At 42.0% G+C, this 17,744-nt stretch overlaps 1 protein-coding gene across 1 annotated transcript; it reads left to right on the forward strand.

Annotated features, from left to right (window-relative positions):
• The first annotated feature begins 3,592 nt into the window (after window positions 1-3,592).
• Window positions 3,593-16,952, forward strand: Tinc (transmembrane protein tincar). Its single transcript, XM_076375142.1, has 13 exons — window positions 3,593-3,668; window positions 5,681-5,957; window positions 6,126-6,350; window positions 7,673-7,804; window positions 8,507-9,271; window positions 9,340-9,527; window positions 9,599-9,798; window positions 9,901-10,403; window positions 11,389-11,584; window positions 12,072-12,204; window positions 12,817-12,867; window positions 13,666-13,872; window positions 15,101-16,952. The coding sequence occupies exons 2-13, from the start codon at window positions 5,687-5,689 to the stop codon at window positions 16,220-16,222; spliced, it is 3,993 nt and encodes a 1,330-aa protein (XP_076231257.1). The 5' UTR covers window positions 3,593-3,668; window positions 5,681-5,686; the 3' UTR covers window positions 16,223-16,952.
• Window positions 16,953-17,744: the final 792 nt, after the last annotated feature.

Here is a 17,744-nt window from a genome sequence, read left to right on the forward strand (position 1 = left end):
GTGTATTCGAAAATTTAGAAATTCGATATTTGAACATTATAACAAGGTCCTTACACTCAGGTAGCTCTCCCCTAAATCAGAACAAAAATAACACTAAATAGCTTCACAAAGGAAAGTACAGACAGTAGAAATATCGACGAGCTTGCACCGAATAGACACTATAGTAGCTGAAATGAATGCTCGATCGCGCGTGAAATATGCGACGAATGTGCAGTCATTGTCCAAGAAAGGCAACAGTTAACCTGTGCCCGGGACGGAGTGGTAGGGTTGGGGCGCTTTGAGAATAGGACGAAGGGACCGAGAACCGCGTCGTAAGGGCACTAGAATTATCACGGTACGCTAGCCGGCTCTTCTCTGTTTCCCGAGCCTTTTGTGCAGCTCGCAGCAACGATTGCCGGCAGTCACGCCGCGGCTCGATCGTTTTCGTCGCTGCTGCATTGTCGCCGGCATCTGCTCTAAGATTAGGGCTACGCATCCAAGTGGCTGCGCATAGATGCGACAAGTAATACCAACTCGCTCCTTCGCGAACAATGGAAGTCCCCTCGGCGCGAGCCTCTCTTTTTTCGCCCATTCTTTCTCGAAATGACACCGTTTACCAGTGGGAAGCGTCTGTTTCAACGCGCATGACATATTGTGGTGCGTGGTTGTTTAAACGTTCGCGATGAATCTTCAAAGGGGATGCTGGGAGTGCGCGAGGGATTCGTAGGGTGTGGATGGTAAGGAGCGCGCGTGAGAAGAAAGGCAAAAGATAGTGTGTAAGCGGGGCAGGTTGGACGAGGATGGAAGAGCGAGAGTGTGCAATTGGTAAAACCTGAATATGTGCAGTGGGTGGAAGGAAAAAATGGGGGAGTCGTCAAAGGGGTGCATGACGATGTTTTGAGCTTTATTTTCGCCGTTTGGGGGGCGGAAATTGAATGCGTGAAATAAAGAGAAGGAAATAGAAGTAAAAAAGAGAAAGAAGAGAAAGCGTGAATTTTTTAACTGAATCGGTGAGTTAAAGAACAATACAAGCTCAAAATTAGCCATTTTCAGATAATCTTGAGATTATACTTGGACTCTAGAGTTCAAGTGTATTTAATCCATTATGGCCAAAATTTGTGTGAATGAAACGTGATAGAAAAACGTAAATATGTACGTTATATACATTATACACCTTATATATTATTTTGCTAACATAAGAAAAAACATTTCATAATAATAGATACTGTATCTGTATACATAGGTGCCCAGTAAATGAAAAAGGTCTGCAAAAGAAAATCTATGACTTACAAAAAATTGGTGTACACTAGTGTTAGAAATACTTTTTCTTCAATTTTCAGAACGTTCAGATACACACATGTAAAATACGCAGAGCTATACGTTGGAATCAAATATCTCTAAATGTGGTTTTTGGATTTCTACTGTTCTTCAATTCACTGATTCATTTACATAATATCTGATCTACTTCTTTTTTTTTTTAAATTCAAGTATTATTCTGTTTATTCAAGTTTAATTCTGTGGCTAGGAACATCAATCTAGTAGATGGTAAATATTATTAAGAATCTACCGAACGAAGAAGAGTACCCCAGAGCCACCTAAGAAAATAGTATTTCCAAACCTCTGGTAAACGTTGGAAAAAATTAGAAAATAAGATTATACAAACTAAAAAAACACATATTTCTTCTCACTATTTAAACACCATTATAATAGGAAAATTTGTTCACTATTAGAACTTATAAATTAATAATGAAAAGATTCTATCCTTGTATCTCCGTTCCAGGCTGTTGTACCCGCGTTTATTTCTCGTTCGTGGCTCAGTCTATAAATATCGTCCCAGGGAAGATCGTTTCGTTTATCCCAAGAAAACGAGTCCTTCGAATCAAGTTCAATTTACATGCCAGTTAGGACGGCAAGCAACCCCAAAGTCTCTCAACCGCTAGAGAGAATATCTACCGAATCAGCAGTCTCCGTCTCCGAGCGTCGACAGCTTTAAGTTCCTCTCCCGTCCGTGACTCGAGGAAATCTCTCGAAAGCAGCCTCCCCTTCTCAGGCGATTCTTCTAAATCGCGGTTGGAGAATTTGCTGGAAGAGAACGGCTGCAGCTCCCTGAGATTACAAGCGTGAGATTCAGACGTCGGACGAGGAACTGGCCGATGAACCGAGAGAGTTCACGAGTGAACGAACCGTAGTGAACGCGGCCGTCCGATCAGTTGTACGGCACGATCACTGCGGGCCACGTATACGTACTGCATAAAGCGTCTCGCGCGGTAATCAGAGGATCGACACCGTGGAAGTTGTACCGTGAATAGAGCGTTAACAAATGTTCGGAATTTTAGTTCCCGACTTGCTCGCGTTTGTACATGCTAGACGCGAGATAAAATACAGAGGGAAACAAAAGGACCAGGTGCAATGCAAGCTGTGTATGATATTGAGTCGGCGTATGGGAAATTGCTGGTTTCAATGGGCAAACGTAAATCGTACAAGTTATTTGTTGTTTTCAGTTATTTTGCTTGATCAAGTAATTATGTACTTGAGAATCATGTACTTGACAATTATGTACTTGTTTTTTGTGACAACAGGAAAATAAATGTAATCACATGGTTTTTGTTAATATTGCACTTAAAGGAGTTTATAGTATGAGATTTTCTTTATTTATTATAGAATGTGATGAGATTTTTATTGTGTAATGAAATGAAAAGAAAGCTGTAAAATGGTGTATAAAAGTTAATTGTGAAAGAAGTAGACTTGAGTTAGTCTGATTCTCAGGGATTATATTTGCCATTCAATACAAAACTGTCTTTTTTTTAATTGCAAGTATATTAATAACACAAAACTAGAAAATTTTTTAGTTGTTACATTGTTACAGTAAAGTGAGCGATACATCAATAGAATTATTATTACTGAATATTATTCAATTTCCAAGCAAAAGGACAATATACAGTAGCGGACAAAAACAGTTTAACTCTTTAATAGTCGAAATTGCAAATTTTTGTACAAAAATGTGTTTCTTTATTCTTTAAAATACTTCTGACTATTGTCACAAATGCAGAAAAAACCTGTTTTATTTTTTATTTCATTTTTACCAATGTCTTATCATGTTCGAGTCTCACTCAGGATAAACTGTTAAAGTTTAAAAAGTAAGCTAAATAAAGACACGCATATTGTACAGAATGTGAGATACCTCAGAATAGATAAGTCTTATCAGTATAAAGTAACATATCTGTTACAGAAGTTATTAATAATCACGTATACAAAAATCAATCTCAAACTTCCTTTGAACCACCACTGTTAATGCACAGACAAGTTACTTAACCAAAAACATTTTCTTGTATCGTTTCTTCATCACCGATGTACATACAATTTCGAATCTCTTTGCAGACATCTTTCTTCTCTGTTAAATATGCATGCTTGCCCAAATCTTCAGTACACACTTATTACTGACGCGTCTCAGACGTCGCTGCCTAGTTCAGCAAATATCCATTGCAGACTACTTTACCCATTAAACAAAGTTACCTTTTCCTTCACTCCCTCAATCTTTTCCCTTTCGCCCCACGTCGCTCCTCGTTAAAGTCGTTCTGCGTTTTCTGTTTCAGGCGCTGTCACCGCCAAACATGCCAGAGCTCCGCATCGATTGTTCTGAACAAGACCGCCCGAAGCTTTAGACGACCGGAAACGAAGCAGAAAACCCGGTAAGCGAATAACGCTCGATTTCGAAACAGAGAGGAACGTGTCAACCGTTCGCGTTATCGCCGCCCGTTAATAATACGTTTCCACGGGAAATTTTCGAATCCCGTTATCGTTCGAGATATCGTTCGAGACGGTCACGCACGCGCCTGTTCGCACGCACCGAGCTTCCTTCTCTAAACTTTATCGCGGAACGAATCCGGCAAAAACGACCATAAAGCTCGGGGCTTTACAGCCCCGCGCTGTCGAGAGGACGGCAGCGACGAAGCGAGGGGCTCGGAGCGGAGGCACGCTCGAAGGGAACAGTTCGGCTATCGGGCTCGGGAACAGAGCGCTCGTTTCGCGAAAGTCGTAAATTCGAAACTAGGGGCGCGCGCGGTTAATTGCTCGCGTATGCTAAATTACTCTGGTCTCGATCTATCCGCGGGGAATGGGAAGTAATTTTGTTTACCAGTGGTCTTTTTTCCCTCTCCAGTTCCATTCGGTTATGGTACGAAAGCTCCGTCTTTTGGCTCTGATGAAAGCTAGCGCGTCTGGGGTAATTGATTCCTGGGTAAATCTCGAAGGTTCACTGTTTCACTGGTTACGGTTTTGCGTGAAATGTGAGGGGAGAAGATTAATCCTCGAGTGAATGGTTAGTGATGCATGGAGCTCATATAAGTAAATTGCTCTTCGCCATGAAATTATGGTTATACGTATTTTAAGAGTAATTTTTAAGAATAATGTTGATATGAGGTTTTTAATTGAGGGTGGTAGATATTTAAAGACTGGGAATATGGGATTATAGAGAAAATGAGTAGAAGTAGAAATTATTGAAGCAGAATTAGGTACCCGAATAATATAGAAATTAGTAAAAGGAAGGTAAGATTCATTGTGAAAGTATATTAGTGAATATTACGAATTACTTATTGTTTTATACAGCTTTTATTTGTCATTTTGCAGAATTTGTAAATTGAAATTTATTCTGAATATATGGATTTCTAAACGATATTCCGAAAATGATCATTTTTTAGAAATATAGAAGAAAAGACATTACTTGTCAATTTTACATTTAAACAGTTCATATATATAGAGACATTTTTTGAAAGTATTTCGAGAATTAATCATTTTCTTGCCATTATACCCTAATAATCTTTTACATAGAATGAACAGAGAAATCGATCTGTCCAACAAAACATATGCATTTCTATTTTAAAAATAGAAACAATGCGTGGCCCGCCCTATATGTATGTATTTATGATACTCCTGATAGTAACAAATGAGAATGTAGGTATATTTGTAAAATATGAATTTTCATTTTTTATTTTATACATATACGTATAGTGATTCACAGATTCATTCACATATCTGAGATGATATACCTGTGATGGATGAAAAAGATTTGATCTGGTATCAATTCCGGTTACTATCCATAACTTGTTACCTGATTGATTTTGAAACGGTTCTGTATTGTCTCTATATCAATTCTGAAACAGTTCAACGTCCCACTCCCTTTATTTGTAAAGTAATACATTCCTCTATCACTGTGCTACTGCACCGCCTTTATCTGCAATGAGCTAAACTAAGATGACAAGCAACTACTCTTTCTTACACTCCTGTGAAAGGAACCGATCCACTCAAAAACAATACTGAAAGTTATATTCTTCTATCGTTATATTATACATATAAAGTCTGTCATTCAAAGTGATTTTTGGAACTGTGTCAAATAAAAAGTTTCCACTCTTGTATGAAACCGATTTAAAAACCGTTTGATATGAATACAGAATTGGTACAAAACTGATACAGATCCGATATAGAGCCGACACAGAACCGTTTCACAACCGACATAATAAAAGGCTATGGTGAAATTGTAACCGAAATCGATATCAGTCAAACCATTTTTCACCCAGAACAATCGTACCATGCCACATCGTTTCGTTTCTCCATAACCGTTTCAAGAATCAGAACCAATGTCACAATCGTTTCCAACAACTGGCTGAAAGCGTCCCTTTAGACCGTCACGTCGTTCCTTTTCCAGAACAAGATGTCCATGACTGGGAGCTTGATGGGTTACGAAAACAACAACGAGGTGAACCAAGCGAAATGTAAGAAACCATTGAAGCCACTCCCGATCGTGTCCAGCATCAGCTCGAGCGGCGTGTCGACGACCAGTAAGCCAAGGAAGCCGCGGAAATCGGCGAAACGCAACTCGTGCATACCGGGCCACGTGAATAGTCTGTGGTCTGTCTGGTACGGCATCTTGGCGGTCGCCTTTCAGGCTTACATCGGCTTGAGATACACGAAACGGTTTGGCGGTAAGTCCAGTCATCGTCTCGCCTCGATTCATCGGGTAATTCCCTTCGAAAGCTCGCTCCTCGACCGATAAATCTTGAGGGCGACGCGTTTGAGGAGTGATAAAGCGGAGAGACCACCTGACGAATTTAAATTCGGAGGCTATCATTCGCGATTTCTCGTTTCCACAGCGTACTTGTCGTTGCCTTGGCCCGCGGATGCTCCACCGCCGAGGGTCGAACTGTATGGCTGCTTAGTGCTGGCTGGGACCGGGGTGGTTCTACTTCCGGTCCTCCTTGGCGCAGCTTTCCTTAAGCTAGGAAACCTAGCCAACGATGGAATAAAGCTCGGCCGTCATCTGAGCGCGTGCTCGCGCGATCCACCTTCGTCGCTGCTCACCAACAATCCTGACAATAGTAAGTACTCTCGCTGCCTTTTGTTTCCTCGTTTTGAGTTATGTAGGACGTTACGAGAAATGTGGGACACTTGTGAGGTGAGCTCTAAACACAAAAATAGTGATAATTATTTAAGTATTAAAGCTGACGTGAAATGTAGCTGAAGGTATAAAATTCTTGGGAAAAGTAAAAAAAACGTATCTGATTGCAAAATTACTTGATTACAATATTGTGAAACATTTTAGTTCAGAAATATTAAGACACTTGTTTGATCGTAACAAATACCTGAGAAATGTTGAGTAATCATTAATGACTGTCATTGGATGTTAAATATTTTGTTTAATACGATATTAGAATACATATTTAATAGATAATTGACTCAATATCCTATCGAGGGCATTAAATAGTATCTATTTATATTTCATTAGACCTATATCTACATATATCTACCTCATGTTTTTATAACTGCTTTTATAATTTTGGACATCGTAACTATTACTTTCTATATTGTTTGATGTTATATATTTCTACTGCCTTTATAGAATTATTTAGTAATTTTAAAAACTGTGTGAAGATATCAGAACAAATTACAGCAAAGATGTATTTTATAAATATTTAACAATTTTGCAGATTTGAATGGTTAATGAAATTGTACACATTTATACAGCTAATGTATCTTAAGTGTGAAACCAAAACTGCGGATAAAAACTATACGCGTAAGTCAGAAGATAAGTGCATAACTGGAAGACTAAGCATTTTTAGATATTGTACAAGATATTCCACGAGTAACGTCAGAAATAATTTTACAGGATGCTTTTATATGCTAAAATAAAATAAAGATCAGGTATAACAGAATTATATTTGAATTTTCCTTTTCAAGTTATCAATTGTTAAAAATGCATTTAAAGCGCTCGTAAAATATGTTTAACTTGACTTATTCTACTTGTCGCAACATTTGGTTTGGCTATATTGTAGGCTGTCACTAGAAAACGACCTACGTCAGACACATTTCACATGAAATTTAGAAGATTTTTCACCAATTAATAATTCAGAAACGAAATTCCAAACACAATTTCGTCACTCTCAATTTCCATTCCATTTTATTATATAGAATCGCCCTTTAAAATGCCTGACACCTGTTGACGAACGGCCTACATAAACATAAACTGTTCTCATTACTTTTGTGTTCAGAACCTATTCTCTAAAAGTGTCCCAAATTTCCTATAACAACCTATATACTCTCCTCGTCATCGACCCATCGAGTCGAACGAGGTGAAAAGCTATGTCTGTAAACTTCAAAGTTCCAAGTTGGCTAACAACCGATTCCTTCGGTCGCCTCGTAGGCCTGGCGAACAATTTATGGCGACACGGAGGTCCCACGGCGGCATTTGTACACCTCTGTACAGCCATGTGCTTCCTGCTGCCGTCGCTGCTCATGGAGGCTCGACTGATACACGCTGGATTTTTGCCAAAAGGTAATAAAGGCTTCCCATTGTACCAACTACTTCCTCGAAGGTCTGCCTGCACGCGGGCCACGGTGTTCAACAACGCGACTCAAGACTTCGAAATTGCCGAGACCTCGTTGCTGCATGCACGCGTGCACAAACTTTCCCAGATAACGCGAAACTTTTCCGTCACCTCGCTATCGTTCCTCTACTGTACACGTAACGCCCTATTCTTTGACGAGACAGAGATGGCAGAAGTTCGTCTCGTAACCCAACGACGCGAAGATCTCTATCCGGTCGCGAAAAGGAAAAGGAAAATTATTCCAGCGGGACGTTGCAGTTAATCGGTATCGCCAGAGTAGAAGGATCCGCGCAGGGAGGTAGGGAGGAGTGGGCGGAGGCGGTCGGTTGGTATGTAACAGGGCAACTTTGGCCTGACTACGTCCTGGTTCGCGTATTGATCGGCCAGGTGTGTGCATACAGTTTGCCGCAGGATTTCCCGTTTGTAGAATCTTTCCACCTTCGATCGTTCAACCGAGCTCGAAGTGCTGGGCGGTCCGAGTTGTTCCGTTGCAATAGTGTGCAACATTTTGTACTTTTATTGCGCGATGAATGGGGCTGTTAATTCTATGAGAGGTTTATCCAGCGAGTACACACATGGATTAATCTCTTTTCAATATTTTTATTGCTGTCGTCCGATCAGTCATAAACTCGATGTTCCTCCCTTTACAGAAACGATATGGCGCACGGATCTGGATTGGCTAGTGATTCACCGAGATCGATTGGTTGTGTCTAGTTTCTTCAGTCCGAATGTGAACCTTAGTATCCTCTCTGGTCTAATAACTCCTCAGCCTTTTGTCACTTTATCCCCCGACGAGGAGATCGACGAATCGATGAACGATATCACGACTACAACCCCAGAGCTGTCGGGTATTGTCGACGATATTGTCGAGTCTCACGCTCAGGAGACCAACAACAGGTTTCTCAACCCTTTTCGACCCGCGAATACTGATCTACCTCCTCCAATACGCAGTTCGAGCACTAGTTCTGCTTCCATCGCGTCTACTAGTAAAACTGCTGCTTCCGTGGCACAAGAGGTCCTTACACCATCGCCAAAAATTACGACGAAAGCTACAGCATCTACGCCTAGCACAGTGACAGTGGCTGTGACAACGACGACAAGAACAACAGTAGCAGAAACGACAACGTCAGTGTTGACGTCGACGTTGCTGCCTACCACCACGTCGACAAGAATCTTTAAGGGTTCCACAGCTAGATATGGCAGCACTGTTAGGCGCCCAACCGCTAAGACGATTGTTAGAAATAATACCTCGAGAAGCAGGTCGAAAACGAGGAATTTAGGAAGAACTTCGACGACTGTCAGACCAGGGAGGACCTTTGGTGGAGGGAATATGACAGGACAGAGTATGTCTCTGACGATGAACAGCTTGTCTGACTTGGACCATCCGGAAAAATTGAATCTCGAATTTGATACGGGTAAGACTGTTTAACAAGAAAGTCTTTGGTTTAATAAGGAATTGCTATGTAAATGTTGTCTTTCCTAGCCGAATCCTATGGACCTATTACTTTGGAATACTTGAATTACGCGATCGCTCTGGGAGTGTACTCCGTGAGGTACCCTGCGGTCTTCTGGTCGTGCAACAAGGCTCTAGGCACGATCTTTAGTCTACAACTGGTTATGAATTCTGCTCAGAGTTTGCTGGCCTACGTTGGAATGTCCGTTCTCTATAAGGCAAGTTGACATAATGACAGCGAATTGAAATTAAAAAAACCGTTACACATTAATGTTTTTAATTCCCTCAGGTACAAGTAGTGGGACCCTTAAAAGTGTTGCCTGTTCTACGACAACAGTATCGAGGTGTATCCAGCAGCAGCACCATATCGACCATTTTTGGGGACTCCTATTTCTTACTGAACCCACACGTGACTCTTGTTTTATTCGCTCTTTCATCTCTTCTAGTGCTTTGCTCCAGTATGGTGATGTACTTCTACGCTTACGGCAGGTAAGCTTTGATTATAGATTCGAACGATACAAGCGTAAATAGAAACGTATTCTTGAAGCGATACCAGGGAAGATATAAAACGGTCTACTTGCGATTCCACAGATTCACGGCGTTCCTGAACCAGGAACGCGAGCGTCGAGTGATCTTGTCGAAGGAGAATCGTGAGGGAAATGGCTGGGTATACTTCATTCACTGCACCGCCTTGGTTGTCTTCTTGGCGATCGCAATCTGCAGCGCGCCTCTGCTTTACGACTATAGCGTCGTTTATCGTGGCAGCCTGGATGGCGCTATCCTTGCTTGCATCGTCGCCACGGTCCTCCACCTTCTGCTCTGGTTGCTTCTATGGATCTTCCTGACGATAAAGCAGCGCTGGGTATTCAAGCTGAGGGTCACGATCGGTCGCGCGACCGTGAGGTCAGCGAGGTCGGTGAAACTCGTGACCGACGTTGATCTGTTGTCGGCCAGGGACGACGAAGATGGCACTAGCGCTCCGTTGCTGGTTGTCGGTAACGGTAGAACCTATACCATTGCCGACGCCTCGCCGAAGAAGGCTATCATGAGCGTGATACAGAAGGCGGCTATTGAAAGGAAGGCGCGCTCTCAAGGTAAGACTTTTTCGTTCAGTGTAGTGTGTAGGTGGTGGTATGAAAATATGGGATAGGTTTTCAGAATGGATTTTAAAGATAGAGTTGGCGAAGGAAATTTATGTGAAATTATTGAATCAGATTTAGTTGTTTGGTTGCACAGTGAGTTTGACGAAAATGTCATAAGTTTTAAGGATTGATTCTATATACCAAAATAAAATGAAAATAAATGTCCAAATTCCATTAGGGGCTTCCTCTTCAAGTTATTAATTGTTAAAAATATATTGGAAATGCGAGTAAAATACGTCTGACGTAAAGGATTTACTGTACTGTCGAGATTCGTTAATCAGGTCAGACGCAGTGATTCTTCAGTAGAATGAGTCAAGTAAGGTCAGACGCAGTGATTCTTCAGTAGAATGAGTCAAGTAAGGTCAGACGCAGTGAGTATTCAGTGGAATAAGCTAGATCAGGTGCCGTAATGATGCAGTAGAATAAATCAAAAGTCAGACATTTCAAAAGCTAACATTTTTTCAATAATTAATATCTCGGTATCAAAACTTTGAACGCAGTATCGTTATTCTTAATTTTCGCCTTAGTTTGGCTTGCATAATCATCCTTTAAAATTTATCTATTGTCGAATAGATCTACATAATATTGATTAAAACAGTAACATGGAACACTTTTAGGATAATAATCGTCATTTCATCTTCATCAACTGGTCAAATATTTTCACCGTATATTACATACATACAGTATGTGTATATCATACATTTTACTAAAATGTTTTTTAATTAATATTAAAAATTAACAAAGAATACTATACCTAATCAAACTATTCCATATTTTCATTCATCTCTTTTACACTTCATATACAGAATTTGAATTCGTCAACTAGGTATCGTCATAAATAAGTAATGAAATACCTAATTGACAAAATGAAAATTTCGCTCACTATAAATTCTTTTTATACTGTTAATAGGCAATCATATTTTAATGAATCGTGCAGGGAACGCAGATTCCGTCGACGGTGAATCGACAGCCGAGGACGAGCAGATCTACTGGTTAAGGCCGAAGCTGCGTCCATCCCCAACTCAATCGCCGAATGAAGCCAACGTGCCAGCGACAACCGAAAAGGGCTGGCTGAACAAGAAGCTGAAGCCCAAGGTCACCTTTAACGACCTGCCTAGTACGTCAGGCTCGCGGTAACTACCCTCCTCCCTCCTCTTGGTGTCTTTCTGTACATTTCGCTGTGTCCGCCTCCCCCATCGCTTCGGTCCCCCTTCTGCCACCAAGTACTATAAACCTTGCACATCTCTTTGTAGATCTACTGGAACTTCGTTTCTATTCTTATCATTCCCAACTGCTTTCAATCCGCTTGGACAATCTTCGCTTTCATGGTCACGTACTCGTGTCTCTGTAATCGGTCTGTTTTTACTCCTGATTCTGATTAGACCTCGAAACCTTGACTTACCAGTAAATTACTGTCGCTTCAAGTTGTCTCCCTCTTATGAGTCTGCTAATAGTACATCTTGTACGCATATGTATGTGTATTAAGCAAAGTCTGCGCGTCTAATACTGTCGCCTTTCATCAGTCATCCACTTTCTCTTACCCTTGTTAGTAGCAACCGCTAGAAATGTCTGATGACGAGGTGCATTGATGTAACAGATTCTGGTTCCTTTATATTTCAGTAATAAGGGAAAAGCCAGACGAGGCGCCGACGGCGGAGGCCCTGAGGATGACGGAGATTACGCCACGCTACGGGAATTACCGCTAATAACATCCCTAGATCCCGCTGACGACTCGACGTCCGAAGAAAATAAGGTATAAATTGTTTTAATACTTATTTGATATTTCCATCGTGACTCGTTCTTCAATTTCTACGCGATTTCTCACTGAAACGCATACACTATGGCTTAAAAGTGCGTTATACATTGCACGGTTTTAGTAATTGCAGCACGCGACGCAGTGACATCGAAATGTCTGTCATCAATAAGTTAAGTTCCATGTGAGCTTAAAATACACCATGTTCTCGTTAATTGATCGCGAAGCTAGTTCTTTGGAATTCAGTTAATAAGGGAAAATTACAAATCTTATCATTCGGCTTGATGCAGCCCTGAAAGGAAGAGAAGACCTTATAACCCGTAATTATTAAGTTTCAAAAAATCGATTGGTGTCATTTTTATGAAAACCTATGGAAATATATAAAATGTGAATTTTTCTCATTTCTTTCCATCTCCAAGCACCTAGAACTTAAGATATCTGTAGCTTAGTAAGCAAAAGACGTAGTGGGGATAAGTTTCGTTCAATTAACGAGGGTGAAAAGGTATCATTTACGGGGGACTACTGTACTTCGGTCTTGCACCGATTCAATCGTTGTGCGACCATTCTTCTCATCTCAACGGCTTTTAATTTCGTTTTATTTTGCTTTGACAGTGGGGAAGATGGCTGATACCCCGTAGGGACGGTATACCTAGATTTGGAGACGTAAGACGCACAAACATATTGTATATTCATTTCTGTTTCTACGCTTCGAACATTGTCGTTTATCAGTTGCGCGTGTCTGTTAATTGTGCACTAACACGCATTAGCATAGATCGCATAGAGAAACCTAGACCTGGCTAGAATATTTTACAGTACTGTCTTACATAAACTAATACTAATACATTACATCTGTTAATTATACTAACTCCACTTTTTAGCAGTCTGCTGAGACTTGTACTCTTCCGTTTACCGTTCCACCCTTAGAATTTTGCCTTCGACCTACAATCTCCAAACAGTAACTATCTGAATCCATTACCAATGAAGACAGTCTCGATATATTAGACAAGCGGTTTACAGTGACATAAGTTTCAAGAGAAATAGACGACAGCTTCATCAACACGACATACGAAACGTTCGAACACGATACATCTTTGTGATATAATTTACTCCTTTAGAGACGTTATAGCTGCTGATATTTGTTGGTATCTAGAGTGATAGTTTCGGCTAGCGCGGTTGCACATATCGCAAAATCATCAGTCTCTTTTATTCTGACTTTTCTTTCAAGTTCTCCAGTATTTTCGTTCGAACTCATAATTCATTCTAAATTTAAAAAAAAAATGAGAATCTGTCGTATCCGCAGCATCGCGCTATGCTCGAGACAGAAAGTATTGACTGCTGACAGTAAGTTGCTCTCACGACTTATCTGCTGTTTGAGGTCAATGTTTTCTAGTCCTAGCGCAAGTTTCTAGTTTAGTACAACTCGAATCACGTTGGAATTAATCGTTGAAACAATTTCAACAGCTGCTCGAGTGCGTGAACGACGACCAAGTGACGTACTACGCGAGTGCGAATCGCGATCTTCAACCTTCGGAGGGTGATCCCTCGCCCCTCCTCACCCCAGACCCTCTGCCTGATCCTATCTCGGAGCCGCTTCCACTGCCACCTCCGACTCCAACTTCTGCACCGACTACCGAAGTTATTACGGCGCCACTAACCACTAACACCCAGGTACTAACCAACTTTCACCTTAGCTTTCACTGTTTAACAAAGGGTTGGGCAAACTTTACAGCGAACACCTTCAAAGATTAGAATACTGGCAAGAGACAAATTCAGTCGGTGAGTTGAAGAACAGTGCAAGTCCAAAATTAGGCATTTTTAGATTAACATTGTATTTGGATCCCAGAGCCAAAGTGTATTAAGTCAGGAACCAAGTAAATGGTGTTGCAGTCTTCTTCAACTCATCGACTCCATTGAGAAGTTGGTTACGTGGATTGTATGTTAAATTGGAACACGTGCGTTAAAAGCGAAAAATTATTTTTAAAGAGCGTCTTCTGAAGTCAAGTTGGTAAAAGAAGGGACTTGGAAGATTTGAAAAATGTCTTTTCTTGTAATTCTTAGTTGGTATTGTGAGGTCGGAATATTTATTCTCATTCAATTTTTAATGTAGTATCTAGTACAAGGAATTTTCATAAATAACTTACAAAGACTGATAAATGGAAAAGATATCAATTTTCTGTATACTATTGTAAACTATCTTTTGTAATAACATAGTAGTAATTTTATTGTACCTACTATGTTACGATAGTGACACGAAACCAACTAAGGATTAAGGCTTATGATCCCTTCAATGACGGTGCGTTTTAATTGTAGAAGCAAGTGATGTGCAAGCATAAATAAGAAATGTATCGTTAAAAAGTTTGGTTTTCTAAGTTAAGTGATTCATATGCACTTTACAGTGGCTAAAATTCCGTGCTTCAAAGACTTAATAGTGATACAAGGAAAAAACTAAGTCAATGTAACATACAGAGCCCGCCATTGAGGGAATAAACATTCAAACAGTAGCATTAGAAATAAGAATATTACAACTTCCTACAATGAAGTAGTTGATCTTACTAATCATCTACTGTAGGTACTTAACACCTCTAGAATAGTACCTATAGTTATAAAAAAGTATAGAAACTGAACATATTTTTATCTAAAACACTGTTCCCACTATCCAAGTCTCATTTTGCCAACCCAACTAAAAAACGTCAAAGTTTGCCACCCCTGTTTCAACCCTTTCACCAAAAGGCAAGACCATGAAAGACCAAAATTAAACAATGAAAGGGTTACCACACTGACCTCGTTCATAGTCTCAACAAGCGTGTTTGTGTTCGTGCTTAACCCAGTAAATGAATGACTCATCCCCTTCCCACCGAAGCCTACGATCGCAATCAACTGGTACCATTGGTTACAGACGAACGGAGGGCAAACGCCGCGTTGCTTACGCCGAGCAGATTCAGGGATGCCTCACGAGGAGTTGACGCCTCGGTCGGACTCCTCCAACTCTCCACCATTGGACACAGTCGGTGGTAGCAGCGGAGCAGGCTCAGTGACTGGCCACAGCAACACGAGCAGCCACAGCGAGACGTCTTCAAGCGGCGTGCACAGCAACGCGAGCAACGCTAGCAACGCGAGCAACAGCAGCTGTCAGCGGCGAGCGACCAGCGTGGACGACCTGGCAGGCGAGCAGCGAGGCGGCGAGGAGCCGCGCGAGCAGTGGCGCAGCTGCTCCCTTCAGCGAGGCATGCAACCGCCCACAGCGACCAGCGGCCCCTTCTCCCCGCCGACGAGTCGCCCTGGTACTAGTCAGTCCTTCTCCTCGCCGCAGTACGTGAACCACGTGCCCCTGTTCGCGAACGTGAACGCGAACCAGAGCATCAATTCCACCACGAACGTGACCGAGTCCACTGGCCCAGGCTGTCCAGCCGTCATCCTGGAGAACCCAAACGAGGCGACTGTCGTGATACGAAGCAAGCTTTCAAGGACGAAGATCACGGACCCCCTGAACCACAACGAGGAGCCGTTCGGTCGCTCTACTAACATGAGGATGACGTCCTTCACGGAGAGCAACGATATCCGCGTGCACGCCTTGTCTGCCACCCTTCCCCACTATCCCACTCAGCCAGTGGTCACTTATCCCCATTGCTCTACCATGCCCCTGCCCCACGCCTCTCATAGTGTGGCTGGCTCCCACATGAGTGGGTCCACTGGGAGCTGTGGATCCGTGCCCAGGCACACGTTCGTCACCCATCCGCCCCAGGTGCACGCGACGGTCCCTGCGCACACGACCCTGCCCACCCACAACGGTGTCAGACTTCTGCAATCTGGACCACCGAACAACCCGTTCGTCAAGAGGTTTCCGCCTGTGCAGCTGCACACACAGCCCTGGGCCCTGCCTGGCCACCACACCTTCCCCCAAGCGCCGCAGACAAATGGCAAGCTGTCGGTTACCGCTCAAATCAGACAGAGTGACCGCGACTCGGCTAACTTCTCCATGGCCAGCAGCGGCGACTCCGACACGTGCTTGCCCCATTAGATGCCTGCTCACGCCTTGCCTCTGTTCTCTTCGCAAGGAGTCAACGTGCCTGCAACGGGCCGCCGTCGGGGCGAAGGCTGAAGCGAGTTGCAGTAGAACGCTGCTACCTGTGGCTGTTAGGGAAGAGACCCCTCGAGGGTGGACAAGGTTTCCTGCAGAGTGTGCGTGTGTATTTCTTGAGGTCTATACAGTAGGTATTTTTTCAGGGAATCTGAACCGTTTCGTCGTTCGAAGTACAGGGAACCAGAATTCAAATCGCAAAACTACATATCACGTTTTGACAATGCGACAAAGGGAAGAATATCTGATCTACCACTTGTATTTTTCATAAATATCGATTCGCCCTGTCTTTCGTCTATAGGTATTGCCGCGGACGCATGAACACGGAGACACTTTGTATCGTGATTAGTATTAACCTCCTTGGAAACATATCCCGCGAGCTGTCGCTTAAGCCGCTCGTATATTCAGCAATAACGCTTATATGGAACTTGTACAATACTCTTAGCAGTAACTACGATCGATCTTGAAGGCTGAGGAAACCTTGTCACCCTCCAGGGGAAATGTTTGATATAGGCTAAAAATTAGCTTCGGCGTTGGAAAGCAAGACACAGAGGAAGAAGCTAAGAAACTACGTTAACGAAGATAAAACCCAATTGTTGAGTCACTGAAACTTTTAGCACATCTAATGAGCCTTCTAGTAAACTTTTGAGTATTTAATCCTGTATGAGGATGTCTGAAGAGAAGGCTTTATTAAATGACCCGAAAGTTTTATAAAAAAAGAGGGATTTTTTCTTGTACGACGTTACTACTTGCAACGATCTCGAGAAATATTAATGTTTCACTCGAGATCGGAAGAGCAAACGGGAGTGTGTACAGTGGTGAAGCAAGGACAGCTGATTGATTTGAAGGAAAGCGGAGAAAAATCGCATATTCGTTTCTGACTGCGAGATCGATCCATTCGATTCGAAAGAAATCCAATCGAATCGGATCGAACCGCAGTTTCGGTTAATTATTGTAAATTTTGTTCAAACGATGTATATCTATATCGTAATCGTTCTCTCGTATATTTTAGTCGCTCCTTCTGTAACAGGAGGAGCTTTCTTTCTTGCGTTCGGCGCTGTGCGCAAGTGCAAGTTGAACTTTCTTTTTTTTTTCTTCAAGAATTTTCATTTGCGCCAAATGCTTTCTTCCTGTTCCTTTTTTAAGTTAGTCGAATCGATACTCTGCGGAACGTGTGTGCATAAAGTTAAACAATTATGCAAAAGTTTTGGCAGAATTTGCTATTAGGCAACGCTCGTTGGAAGGTTGTGCGAAAAGATCGATCCATGGATCGATTCATATATTATGATTTTGATGCATGAAAGAGATAGAAGACTAAACGAAAAGCGTTGCCCAATAGCAATCGTATCGAACGTGTACGTTAAGATATTCTAACGAGCGAATGGCGTAAGCTCTACTCGATGATCTCTACAGCTTACACCTAGGAATTACTTCGATATGAGTGGTCCGTAATGGACGATCG

This window comes from Calliopsis andreniformis, chromosome 3 (assembly GCF_051401765.1).
Source record: "Calliopsis andreniformis isolate RMS-2024a chromosome 3, iyCalAndr_principal, whole genome shotgun sequence".
NCBI lineage: Eukaryota > Metazoa > Arthropoda > Insecta > Hymenoptera > Andrenidae > Calliopsis > Calliopsis andreniformis.

What these genes read in the sequence shown, in the direction of transcription:
- Tinc (XM_076375142.1), top strand. Translation starts at nt 5,687, where the DNA reads ATGTCCATGACTGGGAGCTTGATGGGTTACGAAAACAACAACGAGGTG. An exon ending in GAATGTCCGTTCTCTATAAG is followed by an intron (nt 9,528 to 9,598) that starts GCAAGTTGACAT and finishes TAATTCCCTCAG; the next exon opens with GTACAAGTAGTGGGACCCTT. An exon ending in AAGGAAGGCGCGCTCTCAAG is followed by an intron (nt 10,404 to 11,388) that starts GTAAGACTTTTT and finishes TGAATCGTGCAG; the next exon opens with GGAACGCAGATTCCGTCGAC.